The 19,774-nt window shown below is 41.1% G+C and overlaps 1 protein-coding gene across 1 annotated transcript in view; it reads right to left on the bottom strand.

The window, feature by feature from the left end:
* Positions 1 to 305: 305 nt before the first annotated feature.
* Positions 306 to 19,774, bottom strand: part of LOC122814416 (oxysterol-binding protein-related protein 10-like) — a 1,436,298-nt gene continuing 1,416,829 nt past the window's right edge. The window contains exon 6 of the mRNA XM_044086999.1: positions 306 to 490. Within this exon, the coding sequence (XP_043942934.1) occupies positions 306 to 490 (185 nt within the window). The remainder of the gene's footprint in view (positions 491 to 19,774) is intronic.

Raw genomic sequence — 19,774 nt, 5'->3', positions numbered from 1 at the left:
AATGTAGATGGATCGTGGAGAGAATTAGGGAGCTGATTATGCAAACCATTTATGCGAACCATTTACCAAGTCTAATGGAATCTCAAAGCCTGTTGCACTATAGAACAAATACCATCAGTGTTCCGATATGTGAAACTGCAGCAAAAGAATGGTTCTGTCACAGTACAGTTATTACATTGACCTTGAAGCTGTACCAGCTCTAACCCTAGAACATATCCATTTTTGCGTGAATTCCAGTTATAAGCTATTAGAATGTACACTAGAAAACAATGATATGAGCTTATCCCCACCGTCTGTTGCTCACACTAGAAACTTTTGTTTTTGATGGGACATACCTCAGCATCCTCTTCAGACTCATGAGTTCCCTGAGTGGCATGTACACCAGCAGGCCAGGAAAAGTTGGCACCTGTGGAAAGCAAAGAGCTAAGCCCTTGATTTTTCAGCTGCTCTGAAGAGATAGACTTTCGACCGTGCCATACTGGAGTGGCATCTAAAATCCAAAGTTGAAAGCAACAATCAGAGTGAACCCCCAACAAGCTGAATATACAAAATAATATTTCTGCCAAAGGCCATATTACTTTAAAAAAGACATTCTGTGTTATGTTACACTTTCAGTGCTATTGATTTTACTAAAGTGATTATGTAGTTTATCACAAACATAAACAAAATATTTTTATAACCACCACCAAGACATTCTGGGATTTTATGACTGAAAACATACGTTAACTCCACTACCTGAGAAGTCTGGCATATTCCTGATCCAAATATGAAAAAAAGAGTTGGAGTAACCTAACAAATGAATAAAACAAGTAGTCAGCTGCTTGCTGTACTACATACACATGGACTGGCGTAGTCTGCATAGTCATACCAACAAGCAGATGGAATGTAATTTATACCTGGGCTGGACCATATGATGGAATGAAGAGGTCCAGCCCCTTGCTTACCTTTAAACAAGATCTGTAATGAAATACAATACATACATGTGCAGATCACCCTCTCCTGAAAGCAATCTCATCCGATTATCTCTGAAGATACAAAACTGTGCAGTTCAAGAAATTAATTTTCTAAGAGAGCATCAAAACCCTTCATAGCTTCACCCCCACCTTGCACCTACCCATTGTTTCTAAATAACTCCAAGGCTGCACTAGATTGAGAACATACCTACTTTTAAATGAAAAAAGTACTCCCTTTACCCCGAGTTAGTGCAACCTTGAAATTAGCGTACTTAGTAAGTGGGGCAAAGCCTCACATGGAGAGGTGATGCCCCCATGCAAAAATAATTGTTCGTTTCCTGTCATTTCACCTTACTGCTGTGAAAAGTACGCTTGGAAATTCAGCTGGCAGTAACTGTGAAATGGAAGAACAAAATGCTTTCATCTGCAGTGCTAATGCAGAAAGAAAGCAAATGGGCTGGATGGCACATGCCTCAATTCTCAGCATAAAAACATGTACAGGATGGGTATCAGATGCCAGTGAGTAAGGGAAGATACACCAGGAGGTCACTAAATGGATGTGCTTTATCACAGATTTTGAAGGTAACATGGCTGGAGCATGTAGACTATATCAGCGTATATAATCAAACAAGCCAGTCAAATCAAATTTTCAGTGCCAAGATAAAAGACATATTCTGACAATACCACTGCATAAAAGAAAGCTAGGTCTTTATTACCACTGTATATTATTTCTTATACATACCACAATCTCATTCACAGTGGGATTCCATGATATTCTTACCTTCAGTAGTCCATTTACTCCCAACTACTGGAAATGCTGTGACGAGCCTCTAGACTCTGAGCTATACCTTGTACATATCGAATGTTTCACTCTAATTTTTTGAATATTTTTACTGTACATATTTAATGTTTGGCTTTTACTTTACTTTTCACAATTATATTAAGATAAAATGCAGAACAACACAAAATAAATTTCACTGTCCATATAAGTTCATAGGTAAGTATTAGGCTAGCTGCCCTTGTGGGCCATTTTAATCCTAGCCATTTTCTCTCTTGGTGCTCAAATGAATCAATCCCATTTGGCGTTAAACTGGCCTTACCAACCCCATAGTCGATAATGAGAAGTTATGTACTTACCATAACGTTCCATGTTAGTTATCTTCTTCTCGCCTTCTTTCTTGCTGGATGGGTTCGGAGCCGATCCTTGGCTCCGACTCGGCCTATTACCAAAGCTCGAGAGCTATTTTTCACCGGCTCGAGGCTATACTATGTCCCATAATGCTAGGCGTCATATACCCAGATCTCGTTTGATAGCTAACACTATGGGCATACATGTCCCACCACAATAGAGAAGATATCTATCTAAACATATGTATATATATATCCTCTTCTACATATATCTCTTACAAGGGCTACCAAAAAAAAGCAAGAGAGCTAGTGAGGAGATAACTCTGGTGAGAAAAAACATCTCACAAGATACTCTAGGTCTTTCCAGGCTAGGGGTATGGAGGGTGGGACGCAAGAAAGAAGGCGAGAAGAAGACAACTAACATGGAACGTTATGGTAAGTACATAACTTCTCAATGTTAAGTTGTCAATCTCGCCTTCATTCTTGCTGGATGGGACAGCAGCCCTAGCACCTTAGTCCTGGGTGGCTCAATGGAACAGACTCTTGAGTACGGTGGAACCAAAATCAGCCCGACTTTTGGAGGCCATGTCCAGTTTGTAATGAAAAATGAAGGTATGAGGAGAGGCCCATGTGGCCGCTGCACAAATGGAATCCATTGGCAACCTTGCCTGAAAAGCTACTGAAGAAGCTAGTGCACTGGTTGAATGAGCTCTAGGCTTAGTAGGGAGCTCCTTATGCCTCAATTGATAAATTAACATAATAAGAGAAGTCAACCATCTGGACAAGGTTACTTTGGAAACTGGGAGGCCTTGCTTCTCTTCCGCGTAAGACAGGAAGAGCTGGTCTGATTTCCTCATCTGCTTAGTTTTATCCAGGTAGAAACGTAATTGACGGTGAACATCCAAACAATGTAACTTTCGTTCAGCTCTATCGGTATAATTTGGGAAGAAGACAGGAAGATCGATGGTCGGATTCAGATTTTTCTCAGTGAGTACTTTGGGTAAAAATGAAGGATTAGTTCTAAGTGAGACTCTATCTTTGTGAAAAACAAGGTAAGGAGGGCGAACACAAAGTGCTTGAAGTTCTGACACCCTTCTTGCTGAGGTGATAGCTAATAAGAAAAGTGTTTTCCACGAGAGCAATTTTAATGAACAGGAAGCCGTTGGCTCAAAAGGAGGGAGAATTAAGGATGACAGTACCAAGTTTAGGTCCCATGGTGGGGGAGGATCTTTTACCGGGGGCCTAAGTAAGAGAGTTCCTTTTAGAAAGGCTTTGCAAAGGTTGTGGGACATAATATGCTAGTCTCTGACAAGCCAACATGGAAATTTGCAATAGCCGCCAGCTGGACTCTGATGGCGGCTGAGGAAGAGCCCATTTGAAAAAGTTCCACCAAATACTCAAGAACTGTTTGGACAGGAGCTGCAAAGGGGTCCACTTGTTTTTGCCGTGCCCAAACAGAGAAATGCTTCCATTTGCTAGCATAAGTCTTTCTAGTAGTAGACTTGTGAGAAGCGAGGATAATGTCACGAACTGACTGAGAGATTAAAGGAAGCCTGGCTAGGGTTGAAAGTGGAGCAACCAAGCTGTGAGGTTGAGAGATCGAAGGGATTAATGCAGCCCGCCGATTGATGGGTCAGAAGATCTGGCACTGGATCCAGATGCCAGGGCTGTTCCAGTAGATGACGTTGCAGGAACGGAAACCAAATTTGTTGAGGCCAGTAAGGGGCAATGAGGATCATTCTGGATCTCAAGGCAGTTGCTTTCTGGACTAACAGAGTAATTAAGGGAAAGGGGGGAAAGGCATACAGAAGACCCCGGTGCCAATCGTGGACTAGAGTGTCTCTGGGGGTGGGGGGGGGGGGCTGGGAGAGGGAAGAGGGTGAAGAAGTCTTGACACTTGCTGTTTTGAGGGGTTGCGAAAAGGTCGCAGCAAGGCTGACCCCACCTTCTGAATAATTTTTCCGCTACTAGCTGGTTGAGAGATCACTTGTAGGGCATGAGAATGGCCCTGCTCAGTCTGTCCGCTATGACGTTGGACTTCCCGGGAATATGAGTTGCTACCAGAAACCGTTGAGAAGAGATCACCCACTGCCAAAGTCTGAGTGCTTCTCGACATAGGCGGTAGGACCTGGTTCCGCCCTGCTTGTTGATGTACCACACTACAGACATATTGTCTGTCTGAGCCGCAATAGTCCTGGAGGGTAGAGAGTCCTGAAGGGCCTGCAATGCTAAAAGTACCACTCTCATTTCCAAGACATTTATGTGCAGGTGGCATTCGAAGGGTTGCCAAGTGCCCTGGACTGTCCTGCCCTGAAAATGCCCCCCCCCCACACACCTGATCAGGGAGGCATCCATTGTCACAGTGGCAACAGGAGCCAGAAGAACAACAGGTCTGCCCTGGAGTACCTGAGGGGAGACCATCCACCAAGAGAGGTGTCTTTTGCAGGACTGAGTGATTAGAATGCTGTGTGACAGGGGGAGCTGCTGAAAGGACCACTGGGAAAACAGCATCCACTGCAGGATCCGCATATGAAAACGAGCTAGTGGGAGTAAAGTGATTGCTGCTGCCATGAGACCAAGTGTTTTTAGTACAAATTTGGCTTGGACCCTGCTCTCCTGTAGTAGAATCTGAACATGGCTGCGAATGTCTGAAACTCTTTGTGTAGGCAGTCTTGCTGACAGCTCCACCATGTTTAAAATGGCGCCTATGAAGGTAATAAACTGACAAGGCAGACTTTTCGAAATTTAGAGAGATGCCTAGCGTGTTGCATGTTTGTACAGTGTAATCTCTGGATTGGAGTAGTTGGTGCCTTGTGGTGGCAGTAAGGAGCCAGTCTAAATATGGAAACACCTGGAATCCCTGTCGTCCCAGGTGAGTCGCAATCACTGCCATGCATTTGGTAAACACCCTTGGGGCAGTGGTGAGGCCAAAGGGCAGGGCTCTGAATTGGTAGTGACTGGCTCCCAGCCGGAAGCAGAGAAACCTTCTGGAGCGCCTGTTCATCTTGATATGGTAGTACGCATCCTGAAGGTCTATAGAGCACATCCAATTGTCCTGACCCAGAAAGGTTAGAACGGACTGTAGCGTGACCATCCGGAACTTCATTTTTTGAACAGACTTGTTCAGCCTGCTGAGATCCAAAATGGGTCTCCAGTCCCCTGTCTTTTTTGGTACCAAAAAGAACCTGGAGTAGATTCCGGATCCTTGTTGGTCTGCTGGGACTGGCTGGATGGCCCTTTTTCTTTGCAGCTTTGAAATTTCTAGTGCTGCTTGATTTCTCAGACTGGGTGGAACGTCTGGAAGGGGCCCTTTTGGCTGATGTGGGGTGTGAATAAAGGGAATTCTGTAACCCTCGGATATGATCGACCGTACCCATTTGTCTTGCATGACGGAATGCCAGGCTTCTGGGTACAGTGATAGTCTTCCCCCGACTGCCTCCGAAGGTGGACAGTCGGGCAGCTCCTCAGGGGTGCTGGAAGGGTTTGTCAAAGAAAGATTCTCTGCTACCCTGATTTTTGCAGACCCCCCCCCCTGCCCCTAGGGCGACACCTATTATTGTTCCCTCCTCTGCCTCTGGAGGAAAGCTCACCACGTGCATCAGGCAGTACTCCCTGGGGTTTCCGGAACCACATTTTTCCACCCTTTTGACCATTAGGGTATGGTCTAGAATGGGTGGAAAAACGGACTCCCCCGGCAGAGAGACTCTTGCCTTCCTGCTCGCACCTGGTCAACGCATCCTTCACTTGAGGTACAAACAAAGCAGAACCATCAAAGGGGGTGTTAGTGAAGGACACCTTGAAGGGGTCAACAAAGTTGCAAAGCCGCATCCAGCCGTGTCTCCTTAGAGCAACGCCCATGCCTGCAGCCCTACTCGCTCCATCGGCAGCATAAGAAATGAGCCGCATGGAGGAGTTTACAATAGAGTTCAGGGTCCCCAGCTGGGAGTTGATCTTTTCCTGAGACCCCGCAGCTGAAGGGTCCTGTAAGGTATCACCTAGTTCTTTGAGAAGGTCTCTCTGAAGACGGGTGAAATGGCACAAATAATTCAGCGAACGCATGGTGAAGGTCGCTGAAGAAAACATCCGCTTGCCGTACCTATCCATAGTCCTAGATTCCTTATTAGGAGGATGGACAGGAACTGAAGGGTCAGCCAACTCCTTCTTAGTGGCCACCGCCACCACCATGGCATCAACAGGGATGCCCTTAGTGAGAAACTGCTTGTCCGATGGGGCTGTTATAAATTTGGTGGGCCTCTGGGGAGTTGGTTCCATAGTATCTGGAGCTGTCCACGCCTTCCGAGCCACCACCATGAGTGGGTCGAAAGGCGGGGACACTCAGGAGGTGGAAGGGCGAGAACCGAACGCATCCAGGCACACAGACTTATCCTCGGCAGGGTTGAGGGCAGACCAGTTTCCCCTCTGTTTAAGGATCTCTAGAATGTCAGAAAATGAGACATCCTCAGATGGGGGACCTTGGGGACCCTTCCGAATCATCCAGGTTGGTGTCAGATGTCACTGACTCCGGGGAGTCCACATGCTTCCTCTTACATGTCCTCTTCCGAGGGGGCTCCCCCACAGGATCAGGAGAGGCCTCAGAAGAGGAGGATATGCCCAATGGGGCGACCTGGAGCGTTGGTTCTCCACGCTTGGGTTCGGGAGGGTAGGCAGAGGCTGAAGCAGGCACCATGGAAGGAGGGGCCGATGGGGCCGACAGTGGCGCCGGTATAGGAGCCAGCACGCTCCTCATGACCTCAAAGGCGCCCCTATCAGGCAGAGACGAGGAACCCAGCTCCGAAGAGATGAGAGCTCCTCCCGGCACCAAAAGGGACGGCTCCAGGGCCGATGTTGGGGCCGAACTCACCTGCGCCGATGCTCCGAGAGGGAGAACAGGGTCGGACAAGGGTCCGATGCCACTCTCCCCCTTGGAACCGACGAGGGAGTCCCGGCGCCCAGATCCCTCCAAGGACGGAGCCAATGAAGGGATCGGAGCCGACGAAGGAACAGATAAGGGTGGAATCGGTTCTGACGCCCCCAGCGTACCAACCCCGACGGCCGCTGGCTCCGAGCTCGAAGGAATAGTCGGAGGAGGAACTGGAGCAGGCGTTGGGGAAGCCGCTGTCTGTTGAGACAGGCTATGCAATAACTGGGCGAGCGCCTGAGACTTCAAAAGCTTACTGACTACCCTCTCGAGGTCGTGGTCCGAAAGCCTGGAAGATCTAGAGGAGTGAGACCTATGGCTCCGCACCGACAGCAAAGGGGACTTTGGAGCAGACCTGACCGACTCCAATGAAGGAGATCGGGAATGCTTTCGGCTTGGAGATGGCTCCGACACCAAGGTCGGAGCCGACTGAGGCCTCGATGCATCGGTTCCAGCCAGAACAGACGAGGCAGAAGGTCCGCTCAGTGCCGGCTCTGGACCTGGAGCCGATGGTTTGGCGGGCTTAGAAGGTTTTCCTGGCAGAGGCTTGGTAGGAGAACCTTCGGGCTTTAAAAAGCCCCTTAGAATGAGCTTATGTCTGCGTTCCTGCAGGACTCTTGGGCTAAAAGCATGACAGATGGAACAAGAGCCCAGCAGGTGCAGAGGGCCCAAACAATACACACAAGAAGTGTGACCATCTGTCAGAGACATCTTCTGACAGCACGAGTCACACTTCTTGAATCCTGATATCTTGGTATCCTTAGACATGATACCACAGGAACGGGACAAAAAAGGTCTAGTCAAGTATGCTGACACAACCGATACACACACAACACTCGAAAAGGCACTCACAGAAAAAATTAAGTTTAGTACAGTAAACAAAACAAAATTCCCCACACACTAAATGGAACCTGTACAAAAAACTACTACAAAGAGGGGGGGGGGGAGGGCCTAACCCCTTAAGGGTGGAAAGAGTACGGAAAACTATTAATAAGTGAGGGAAAGACTAGTCAAGAGACTACTAACACTACTAGGAAAAAACTGAGGGAAAAAAACTAACTATAAATATCAAAAAATCTTAAATACTACCTGGAGCCGGTGAAAACGCAACCTCGTAGCTGAAGCGGCAAACGAGATCTAGGTATATGACGCCTAGCATTATGGGACATAGTATAGCCTCGAGCTGGTGAAAAATAGCTCTCAAGCTTTGGTAATAGGCCGAGTCGGAGCCGAGGTTCGGCTCCGAACCCATCCAGCAAGAATGAATGTGAGATTGACAACTTAACATTTATATATTACCCCGAAAGAGAACAACTGTTATCATACCACAGACGACGTGAGGGGACTCGCGCATGGGATAAAGCATTTAGGAGCTGCCTCCGTCCATTAGTAGAACAGGAGGCAGCCCTGGGGTAAATTTTCTGTTTGCCATCCACAGATCCAAGATACACGAATATGGATAAGATGATTTTGTTTTACATGGATAGGGAGTCTGTTCCAGAGCAGCAGTATCCTCTGTGATATGCACCTTTCTCTCCAAACCATTCTGTATTTGTTGCAGAATAGGTTTATATCTCTAGACTTAGTAATTTTGATGCCATTTGACTTGCTGATGTATAGTAAATCCATCAGTATTAGGCTGAAGGATAAAAATTTAAGAGCAACTGCAGTCCCTCCTCTACCATAAATAATAGAGTTGAGCTTCTCAGATTTAGGGAAATCACAGAGGTCAACCCAACAGAACTTGCTCTTTCTTACAACACAGCCACCTTTTAAATACAAAAAAAATGCCACTTCAGGGTCATGCAGAAGGATAAGTTGCTATATTTTGCAGGACACAACAAACTGCAGAGCTTTTACTATCTAACATGCAATAAAACTGGTTCAAAACCCAGGCAAATTGGATATTTGGGTATGGCATTTAGTCTAGTTTAATGGCAAGTGAAAGAGTCCACCAGAACTTATTTTCACTCATAACTCAGTTACAATAAAAGATAGAAAAACATTTTCCGTTTAACACCATAACAGTATTACAATTATTAGTTACAATTACTTTCCGAATGTTACATAATACACATACACACAAAGAATATTGTTTGATTCCTTGCAGATATCATCCTGACCCTTAGGCTTACCTAAAAAGAAATGACCAACCAAGGGTGTATTGCATACCAAAGACCAAACCACTGTAAAAAGAAGAAAAACGCACCCATGAAGGCTGTATAACGACCCTTCTTTATTAAAGCACAAAAACATTAAGCGCCTTCATCCCTCACAGAGGAGACTTCATCAGAATAAGGAACCTATCTTCCTAACCAATTTAAATAGCCCAGAAGACATCCTGATTGGTAATCATGTATCCAATGACACTGTATAAAAACAATCATGTTAAAATAACATTAAAAAAATACCATAAAACTGTATGTGTATACATCTATTTTGTGAACAGTTGCTTTCATTACATAAAATCTTGCTTTTAAAAACATGACCTATTTTATATATATATATATATATATATATATATATATATATATATATATATATATATTAGACATTTTGTGTATTTAGAAAAAAATGATTGCTCTAACAACATTTTACAACAGCAAACCTTATAACCTATCAGCTTTTTCCTTTAACACTGATTTTAAAGAGATAGAATCATCGAGTCCAGGGGGAAATTTTGCTTCCAATCCTAACTGCCATTGTAACTCACTTTTACATCGAGACTCTTCTAATCCCCTCTTCTTAAATCAATAGTTATACTATCCAAGATGCCAAATCTAAAACGCAGGAAACCATTGCAACTCTTGGAATGTCTATATAAGGCATTTGTTTCTTTTCTGTTTTTGATATCATTATTATGTTTGTAAATCCTATTTTTAATGCCCTTTCTATTTTACTCACATAGAATCCATTTCATGTTTCACATATGGCCAGATAAACAACCTTATCGATGAGACAATTCCCCCTTTATAAAATTAATTTTTGTTTTCATCTTCTTACTCAAAATTATATTATTGCTTTTAATAATATGTGGACATTGGGAACATCTCCCACAAGGTTTCGTTCCCCCATCAATGTTTTTATTGTTTTTATTATTGTCTTTTTTCTCCAGTAGTTTTTTTAATGTTCCTGCCTACCTACCTCATTGATAAAAACTGTTTTTTCATCCAACACATTTTTACCTCATTGTTCACTCTAAATATATTCCAATTTTTTTGTCAAAATATTCTTTACCTCTCTGGAGATAGGGTCATGTTGTACAATGCAGGCTTTTTCATAATTTAAAAGAGGTTTATACCTTTTTTCCCCCATTCCCTAAAAAACATTTTATTACTTCTTCCACCATGCTTTTGAGGTACCGCCTCTCTAAAAACATATGCCCTAGCTTCATTAATTCTACTTTCAGATCACCAATCTGCGATGTCATACAAGCTTGTCCTTATAGCTTGTCCCTTTACCAGGCTCTTTTTCTGTGTTAACGGATGAATGCTAGAAAAATGAAGATATGAATTGCAAAATGTATTTTTTCTGTAAATAGTCGATTTGAAAGCTGTTGATGTATGGGAAACTGTAGTATCTATATAATGAATACATCTAGTGCTGTATTCATAGGTAAAGGTAAAAATGACAATTTTATTCAAATATTCAATAAAACCTGGTATAATTTCCATACTACCCTTCCATAAAATAAATATACTATCCAAAAAACAAATATATAATTTGATGTTGTTGCAAAATCCACTTTGAAAAAGATATTTCATTTCCTATCCCAGAAGCACAATGTTGGCATATACCAGGGGGGGGGGTGCAAGCTGCTCCCATTGCTATGCCTCTCAACTGCTGAAAATATTGGCCTCCAAAATAGATGGTTGTTTTCTAAAATTAATGCCATCAATTCACATACCATACAAATCTGGTCATGATTCAAGACTGAACAAGAGAAAAGTGTTTCTTCAAAAATTTCTAAACCTTCCTTTTTAGGAATGGAAGAAAATAAATCTTTATCAGTTGTTAAAATATAAGATCATTAATCCAAATCTCTTGTTTAATTGCTCCCAAAACTGCCAAGAGTCTTTCACTAGATGTGATGTTCTTTCGCCTTTATGTTTAACCAAATTGTCTACATAAATGGCCATGGCATGGGTTTTAGAACCACTGGCCCCAACAACAGGCCTAAAAAGTGGTTCAGTAATATTCTCATGTACTTTGGGGATACCGAACATAACTGGAATCACTGGATGCTTGTTTGTAAGAAACTCATACATGTCCTGATTAATGTGCTGATCAAGTACGTATTCTTCTAAATAGGAATCTATGCACCTGTAGGAGATATTAATTTGATTTTTAAGAAATCTGGGTATAGCTTTCTTCATTGAATAAAATTCCCTGCATAATATTGGAATAATCTTCTGAATTAAAAATAGCTATACCCCCCTCCTTTATCAGGCATCATGATTCATAAACTATCATCTTCCCTCAATCTGCCCATAAGCATTTGTTCCTGATTGTTTAAATTCACATAAAACTTTCTTTTTTTATGCCCAAAGTTTATATATGTCTTCCATAACTGCTTTTTCAAACACATCCATCAAAGGGTGTAAAGAAGGGTTAAAACACTTATTTTCCTTAAGGCTTTATAATTATATTGGCCTTCAGAGTTAGCACCAACATTATTCTGGGAAAACAAAATATTTAAATTCAATTTTCTTGTAAATATTTGAAGGTCAATCAAACTATCAGCTAAATCAGGAACTTTGGCAGCAACATAACTGAACCACTTAGAAAACAATGAAAAAAAACTCCTTGGTAATAATCCTGTCTGTGTAGTTGTAGATTTTAAAACCTTGACAACAATTCAATATTTGCACATTATCCCTAATTAATGCTTGTTCATCATCAATTAGTGTTTGTTCCTGCCCCTCCTCTGATTCAAATATCCCTTCTGTATTTGAGCTGCATAGCTGGGAACTACATAATTCCTCTCTAAATTCCTGTTTGCTAACCTCTCTGAAGGGGTTGAAAATCCTGTTGTTGAAAAACCTTCTTCCTGCCCATCATTAGCAATATATACATTATATAATCCATCATCTCTACCATCACAAATGTTCATATTGTATCAGTCATGATTAGCACCTTGCTTCTCTAAACCTAGTCGGTTAAGTAGGGTATGTTGTCTTCGCTTTGTATTGTTTAATATCGCTATCTAATTTCCTTTTCGTTTTTGGAAATAATACATTACACACCTTCTTTCAACTGTAACAATAACTTTCTCATATAGTTCCTCATATGAGGGAATAAAAAGTCGCACAATATTTTATTGTTCAAACCTGCCAATTCCTGACTAATCATACCCTCCAACTGTTCATTGTAAAATAAAACTGTCTAGAAGTCCAAGCCCCATTTATCAAACATGCAAGTAAAATCAGCTATCGTATTATCGTAGATTAAACCAAATGTAAACAAAGATGCGCACGCCTTGTGGTTTCACTTTTAAATTGATACATTCTTTTAAGCAAGCAGTCTCCATTTGTAAACTTTTTAATTTAAATAGCCTTTTTTCAAAAGAAAAAAAATCATGTCCTTAAGAGAATAAAAGTCATATGTGAAACATGTAGTGGATTCTACGTGGGTAAAACAGAAAGGGCATTAAAAAATAGGATTTATGAACCTAATGATATCAAAAATAGAAAAGAAATAAATGCCCTATATAGACATTCCACTAGTTGCAATGGTTTCCTGGGTTTTAGATTTGGCATCTTGGATATTATAACTATTGATTTAAGAGGAGGGGATTGGAATAATCTCCTATGTAAGGCAGAGTTACAATGGCAGTTAAGATTGGCAGCAAAATTTCCCCCGATCTCAATGATTCTGTCTTTTTAAAACTAGAGTTAAAGGAAAAAGCTGAAAAGTTATAAGGTTTGCTGTTGCAAAATGTTGTTAGATCAATCATTTTTTCTAAATACACAAAATGTCTATATATAGCAGGTCATGTTTTTAAAACCAAGATTTTATTTAATTTAGACAACTGTTCATAAAATAGATGTATATATACATACAGTTTTATAGTATTTTTTAATCTGATTTTAACATGTGATGGTTTTTATACAGTGGCATTGGATAAGATTACCAATAAGGATGTATTTTGGGCTATTTAAATTGGTTAGGGAGATAGATTCCTTATTCGGATGAAGTCTCCTGTGTGAGGGACAAAAGCACTTAATGTTTTGTGTTCTAATAAAGAAGAGTCATTATACAGCCTTCATGGGTGTGTTTTTCTTCTTTTTACAGTGGTTTTACCTACAAAGAATGACTGTAAGAAAAATAGAGTCTATATTAGCACATCGAAACATCACTTACCCAAACACCTAATGACCGGCACATAATCATCAAACTACAACAATTGCAGATGGCCACATAACTGAATTTTCTCCCAGGGGGAAAAATTGCTTGGCCAACCAAAACCCAAACACACTGTCAAACCCTAAGAAAGTGGGGGACTTCGCACCCCCCCAACTAAATATACCAACTCCGAGATTGCTCTATAGTGGAGAAACGTGCATGATCCTGACTACTGCCAAGTGATTTTTTTCCCCCCTGGGAAAAGATTTGCTTACGTGGCCGTTCGCAGTTGTAGTTCAATGATTGTGTGTTGATCATTAGGTGTTCGGGTAAGAGACGTTTCGATTTGCTAATACAGACCTGAAAAATATATAGTGTTTAATAATATCTATACATGTGCATTTTACTTCTGTGTGTAGTACTTTATGGTTATTCAAAGAAGAACCTAAAGTTGGAAGATCCACTGTACTGACATGGAAAAAGTTTGTTTTTCCACAGCTCAGAATAGGGATAGCATTAGATGCACATCTTAAGGTATGTTCGGGAATTGTCAAATGATTTTAATGCCTACACACTTCACCTCATTTGTCTTGTGAGTGCAGAAATTTTACAGCGAGGTCTGCAACAATCAAGGTCAATTAGCTTTCAAGTTAACAGTGAAAGCTTAGCTCCATGGTTAACTGGAATTAACTGAAAGCCACAGTGCTCTGAACAAAAAGTTAGGTAGTAATATTCTCTTACTGATAATAAAGTACTGAATCTGCAGTTCCACTTCTGAGTTTAGTGCAGTCATTGCACATTACCTGCAGAAGCTGCAGCTAGATTTGAATCCTTCATTGCAGGTCTAACAGCTGATTTACCCATAGTCCCTCTGTTTTCTTTGCTCTCTACGTGAAATTATTTGCTTACTCCGTAACAGGTCATAACCAGTGATTATTTCCTGTTGTATGGACAGCACATGAAAAGGTTAATGCTGCTTCCACCCAACAACTCGTAATTACCTAAAAATCTACATCAATTCTATCCGTTCTCTTCTTGGTGCCAAAATGCTTCAGAGTGTGAACTAAAAGAAACTGAACAAGCAAATATTTTTTCTGGTTAATTTTCTTCAGGGCACCAAACAACATTGGGCCCATGTCCTACAGCCTACTATATGGCTGTGCTAAACTGTACTAATTTTTGACACAGACTGATTAGAGACCCAAATGACCATGTCATTGGCGCACTCTGGTTAAATTAAAGAGGAGGAAGCAAAAGAAGTTCAAGGACTGAGCTATGAGGTAGTCTGCTGCATTTGTCTGAGAATAGTGATGGCCAGTTAGCACTCAAAGATGTAATGTACACATGACCTGTGAACAAAGCAGGTGTTGGCAGACAATGGCAACTCTATTAATAAACCTGGCAGGATTTAAGCAGTCAAAATATTATGCTATTCCCACAAACACCACCCTGTTATTTCAGACTTTGTTCTAAAATAGGTTTGAATGTATACATTTACTTATACAAGTGCAGCCATATTAAAGGCAATAAAAATGGGTCTATAAGACTCTCAGAGAAGACAAACACCTAGAAGGGCTACGAAAGTAAGAATAGCTAATCATTTTTTGTCTACAACCAGTTTTCATAATCCACATTCAATATTGCTCATTACCGTATGGTGACTTTTCAGCAAAATTTCAGACTGTCCAAGGGTATCTGTCTTTTTGAGACAGCTAAAGACATTTTTGGGAGACTAGAAAATAAAGAGGACACAACAGCACCATCTTTGAGTCAACAGAGGAAAAAAAGATGGTTAGGAAGTGTAGTTTCCTAGATTTAGGCCAGAAATGGCACTTCAGGCTGATTACCTTTGCTTCATAACTGATCATATTCCACATATATGAACAGCGTTAATGTAATGCATAAACCTAGACTAATGGTGTTGTTTGACAGCCAGCTTGGTCTAATGAAGATATTAAATGTATCTTATAGAAATACAAAAAGTTTAAAGGATTATTTACTAGCTTCCAAGATAAAAAAAAAATATCCAACAGTAAACAAAACGGCATGTTTTAATATGAGAGATTTATTTTATTTAAATTTGTTGACCGGGAGTGTCCGACTGGACGAAGGTCCATTTTCAGTGGAGGTCCAGGGAGAAAAGCTCCACACTAAAATAAACAGACAGTAGTTACATTGGATTACATAGCGATTAACAATTTATCATAGCAATTACTTACAACATATTTACAGATGAAGAACATAGTACATCAGTAGACAACTAGAATCTTTATCTGTGAAGTACATAACAGACATTAACAAATGTTACAATGAGAAGTTCCTGCTGTATAATAAGTACTAGGCTTATGAGCATCTGAGCTTGCTATAATCAAGGTAGTTAGTGGAGTGGAAAGAAAGGTAGTGGTTGGATGGAGTGGATGATATTAGAGTGGGAGTTGCAAGGGCATAGCCAGCATGTTTTTAGGTGCGCTTTTAGTAAAGTTTTGAAGTGGGTGCATGATGGTACAGAGGTAATAGTGGGTGGGAGTGAGTTCCATAATTTGGCTATGGTGCAAGAGAATAGTGCTTCACCAGCTTTAGTGATCTGCAAGTGATTTTTTTGCTGGATCTTAGTGGTCTGGTGGTGCGATAGGGTTAGAGTAGATTCTGGAGGGATGGGACATTTAGTGGATGGTTTACTAGTTTGTGGGTGAGTGAGAGTTGATACCACTGAAGGAGGTGAGGGAGTTCAAGCCAGCCCAGTTCAGCAAGTGAGAGACAGTGGTGACTACGGTAGGATGCCCCTGTGGCGAATTTAGCGATTTTGTTGTAGCAGGTTTAGATCACATTGCCTTAGGTTGGTATATATTGGAGAGGCATAAAGTAGGGTGGAGATAAGGTGGAAATTTGCTATTGAAATCTTTGCTGCTTTGGTGAGAAATTGCTTATTTCTGTATAATGCTCCTAGTTTTCTGTGGACTTTTTTTATGGTCATGGATATGTGAATGTCAAATTTTAGTTTATTGTCTATTTCCACTCCTAGCAATTTGGTGTGTTCAGTTGGGTATATAGTGGTGTTGTCTTTTGCTGTGATGTTAATGTGAGAGTTGTTTTGAGTATGTTTGGTGGGTTGGAAGATGAGTAGTTTAGTTTTGTTTGGGTTGAGTATTAATTGGGCATTGGATATCCATGTTTCAACAGAGGAAAAGGCTTCCTGTGTGACTTTTTGCAGTTTGGGTAGGGACTGGGCTGAGCAGATGATGGTCGAGTCATCTGCGTATTGTATGAGTGTGCCATGTTTGGTGACAGAGGCTAGATTACTGGTGTAAACAGAGAAGAGTAGGGGTCCAAGGATGGATCCTTGGGGAACCCCTATGGAGACAGGTAGTTGGGGAGATGTGTCATTCTGCCACACAACGGATTGTTGGCGGTCAGACAGTTAACTCTGAAACCAGTTGGTGACTGATTGTGAGAAGGATAGGTTATTGAGGACAGAGATAAGTTGTTTGTGTGGGACCATGTCAAATGCTTTACATAGGTCTAGGAAAGTAGCAGTGGAGAGACGGCCATTGTTTTTATGCTGAAGGATAGTGTTAGTAAAGGAGAGTAAGGCAGTGGTGGTGCTATGGTTTGGTCAGAAACCATGCTGAGTACTGGAAAGGAGGTTGTTAGTAAGGAGGTAGTCTGAGACCTGACAGTGTATGCATCTCTCTAGTATTTTGGAGAGTGAAGAGAGAATAGCTATTGGGGGGGGGGGGTAATTGGTTAGTTCTGCGGAGGGTCCGCCTTTGTGGAGGGGAATTATATGTGATACTTTCCACAGTGTGGGGACGTAACTTTCTGACAGAGATCGGTTAATCAAAATGGATACTGGGTAGGCCAGAGCATCAGCTGCGATTTGTAGGTATTCACTTGGGAGGTTGTCTGCTGCTAATTTGGTGGGTTTAAGTTTAGTTAAGAGGTTTTTTTTATGTTGGAGGTAGGTACAGAAGAAAAAGAGAAGGCAGTGGGGAGATTACTAGTTGAAGGTGTGGGTTGGAGGGGAGGAGGTTGTGTTGTTTAGCTAGTGATAGTATGGTTTGGGTGAAGTGTGTGTTGAATGAGGTAGCAATATTTTCTGAGGAGTGAGGGATGTTAGGAGGAGGGGTACTGACTTTACCTGGGTGGAGGATGGAGTTTATGGAGGACCAGAATTGTTTGGGGCTGTGTTGTGAGGAGTCTAGGGCAGACTGGTAGTATTGGAATTTGTCCTGTTTTATTAGCTTTTTGACTCTATTGCGTAGTTCTAGGAATTTCTGTCTAGCTGAGGGGGTTTTGGTTTTGCGCCAGTGCTCCCCGGCTTTATCCCTGTTTTTCATTTCTGACTTAGTGGTTTTCTGTAGCCATGGGGAGGGTTGTGCTTTGGTTCTGGAAAATCTTATGGGGGCATGGTAATTAAGGATGTTCAGGAAGGTAGTATTAAAAAAATCAACTGCGTCATCTAGACCGAGGTACTTTAGAGGATGCCAGTTGCATTCTTTGAGGGATGAGATGAATGTGAGTGGGTTAAAGTTTAGTTTTTTACGTATTTGACGGTAGATGACAGGTTTAGCTTGGTATAGGTATTTTTTGAGTAGGAATGTTGGGGAGTGATCACTGAGGCTATCTGATAAGCAGCCTGTTATATATGACTGGGGGCCCTTACTGACTAGTATCCAATCTAGGGTAGTGTGCTTGCTGGAGTTTTTATTTATCCTGGTTGGTGACTGGACTAGCTGGGTGAAGCCATGAAGGTGTACATTATGGGTTGGATTGTTTGCCAGAACAGGATTGCCAGTCAATATTGAAATCACCTAAGATGATACTTTCTTTAGGGAGATGGTGGGTAGACCAGCTGAGGAGGTTTTCTAGTGGAGGGATGTTTTGGCCAGGTGGGAAGTAGCATCCAATTATGTTGATGGTTTTGTTTTGGTTAATTTTGAGGTTGGTATATATTATTTCTTCATTGCCTATTTGTGGAGCTGATGATTTTAAGATCTGGATGTTTAGATGCTGTTTAAATATTATAGCTACACCACCTCCTTTTTTGTTTAGCCGGTCTACTCTTAGTATGCCGAAACCTGTAGGGAGTATTTGCTCACTGGTATCTTTTGCCACTTATTGGCATGCAGAACAGTGATATATGGTAAACACAGTGCTATTGCTCAGCATTATGACTACAGTTCTACTTTTCATGTTTTTACGTTTCCCAAAGTGCATTTATGGATTTTAGAGCACACGTGAGATTTTGGAAATACCTCCACTACGAGCCCAGTGGCAAAATTTCTCTTTCAGAAAGATGCTCAGGATCCTCTAAGATTAAAAAGTATTTAGCAAAGAATACAAAATCTTAAGGCTTCTGCTTTATTACTGAAAAATAGTTCTGGCAAAAGATATAATGCGTTTTAAAACAGGAAATGTACACATTTAAAATTAAATTGAAATCTCCTGTGATTTTTGGTGATACTCCTATACTTTTAGTGGATTATAAAACTTCCATGCAAGTAGCAAATAGTTTGGACAACAGGCCATAAAAATGATTATTTCAGCTAATTGGAGTTTGCTTAGATATTATAAAAGTAGTACGGGATTCGCTCATGTTTGTACAGAAGAGGGGGAAGAGTTCTAAAAACTTATTTCAAAGCAAATTGAACCCACCACAGAGAAAGTGTACCAATCTTAGGATGTACAAATGGTTTAATTGTAATTTATGTAATTATTTACTGACTGATATCAAAGAGATTAATATCAGTGGCTATAATATACAGTTGAAAGGTAGATACACTTGTAAGTCTAAGCTCATAGTGCATTTATTTTTATGTCTGTCATACAACTCATTTTATGTGGGGCGCACTACTAGGGAACTGAACAAAAGACTGTATGAGCATAAATATGCTGCGAGTATTAGAGATGATAAAAATGCATTGGGGAAGCATTATAAGGTCAATCAACGTAAAGTTGATTTTAAGTTTTGTGTCTTGGATGAAGTCTTAAGTTATGACAACAAATTTAATGCTGAAGAACTTGAGTGGTTGGAATATGACTGGCAGGTGAAACTGAATGCCTGCCACCCACCTGGGTTAAATAGGGAAGATTTTGTAGCCTTCCTTAAAAGAAGGGAGTTGCAGCATTAATTTATTGTAATGTGATTTTGACTTGAATTGTCTGTGTATTTAAATGTTGTTGAATTGTTGTCACATTATTCAGTCTGAAGAAGTCTTATTACGATGAAAGTGCTCACTGTTTAATGTGTTTTTGGTCACTAAATACTTTTGTTTGGTTACTTTCCGGTGTTTACACTTATTGATTTCACTGACTGATCACTTCATTCAGTTTAACTGGGCAGATGGAGAAGTGTTATAGACAAAGATGCAGTTGCATAATAAAAATGTACAGTTTAGCAGCTTAATGCACACCAATTTAAAAAAAAAGT

The sequence above is a fragment of the Protopterus annectens genome, chromosome 10.part0, assembly GCF_019279795.1.
Source record: "Protopterus annectens isolate FY-2018-M chromosome 10.part0, PAN1.0, whole genome shotgun sequence".
NCBI classification, from domain to species: Eukaryota; Metazoa; Chordata; order Ceratodontiformes; family Protopteridae; genus Protopterus; species Protopterus annectens.
The sequence above is the reverse complement of the archived record's forward strand: the minus strand, read 5'-3'. Positions and strand labels throughout refer to the sequence as shown.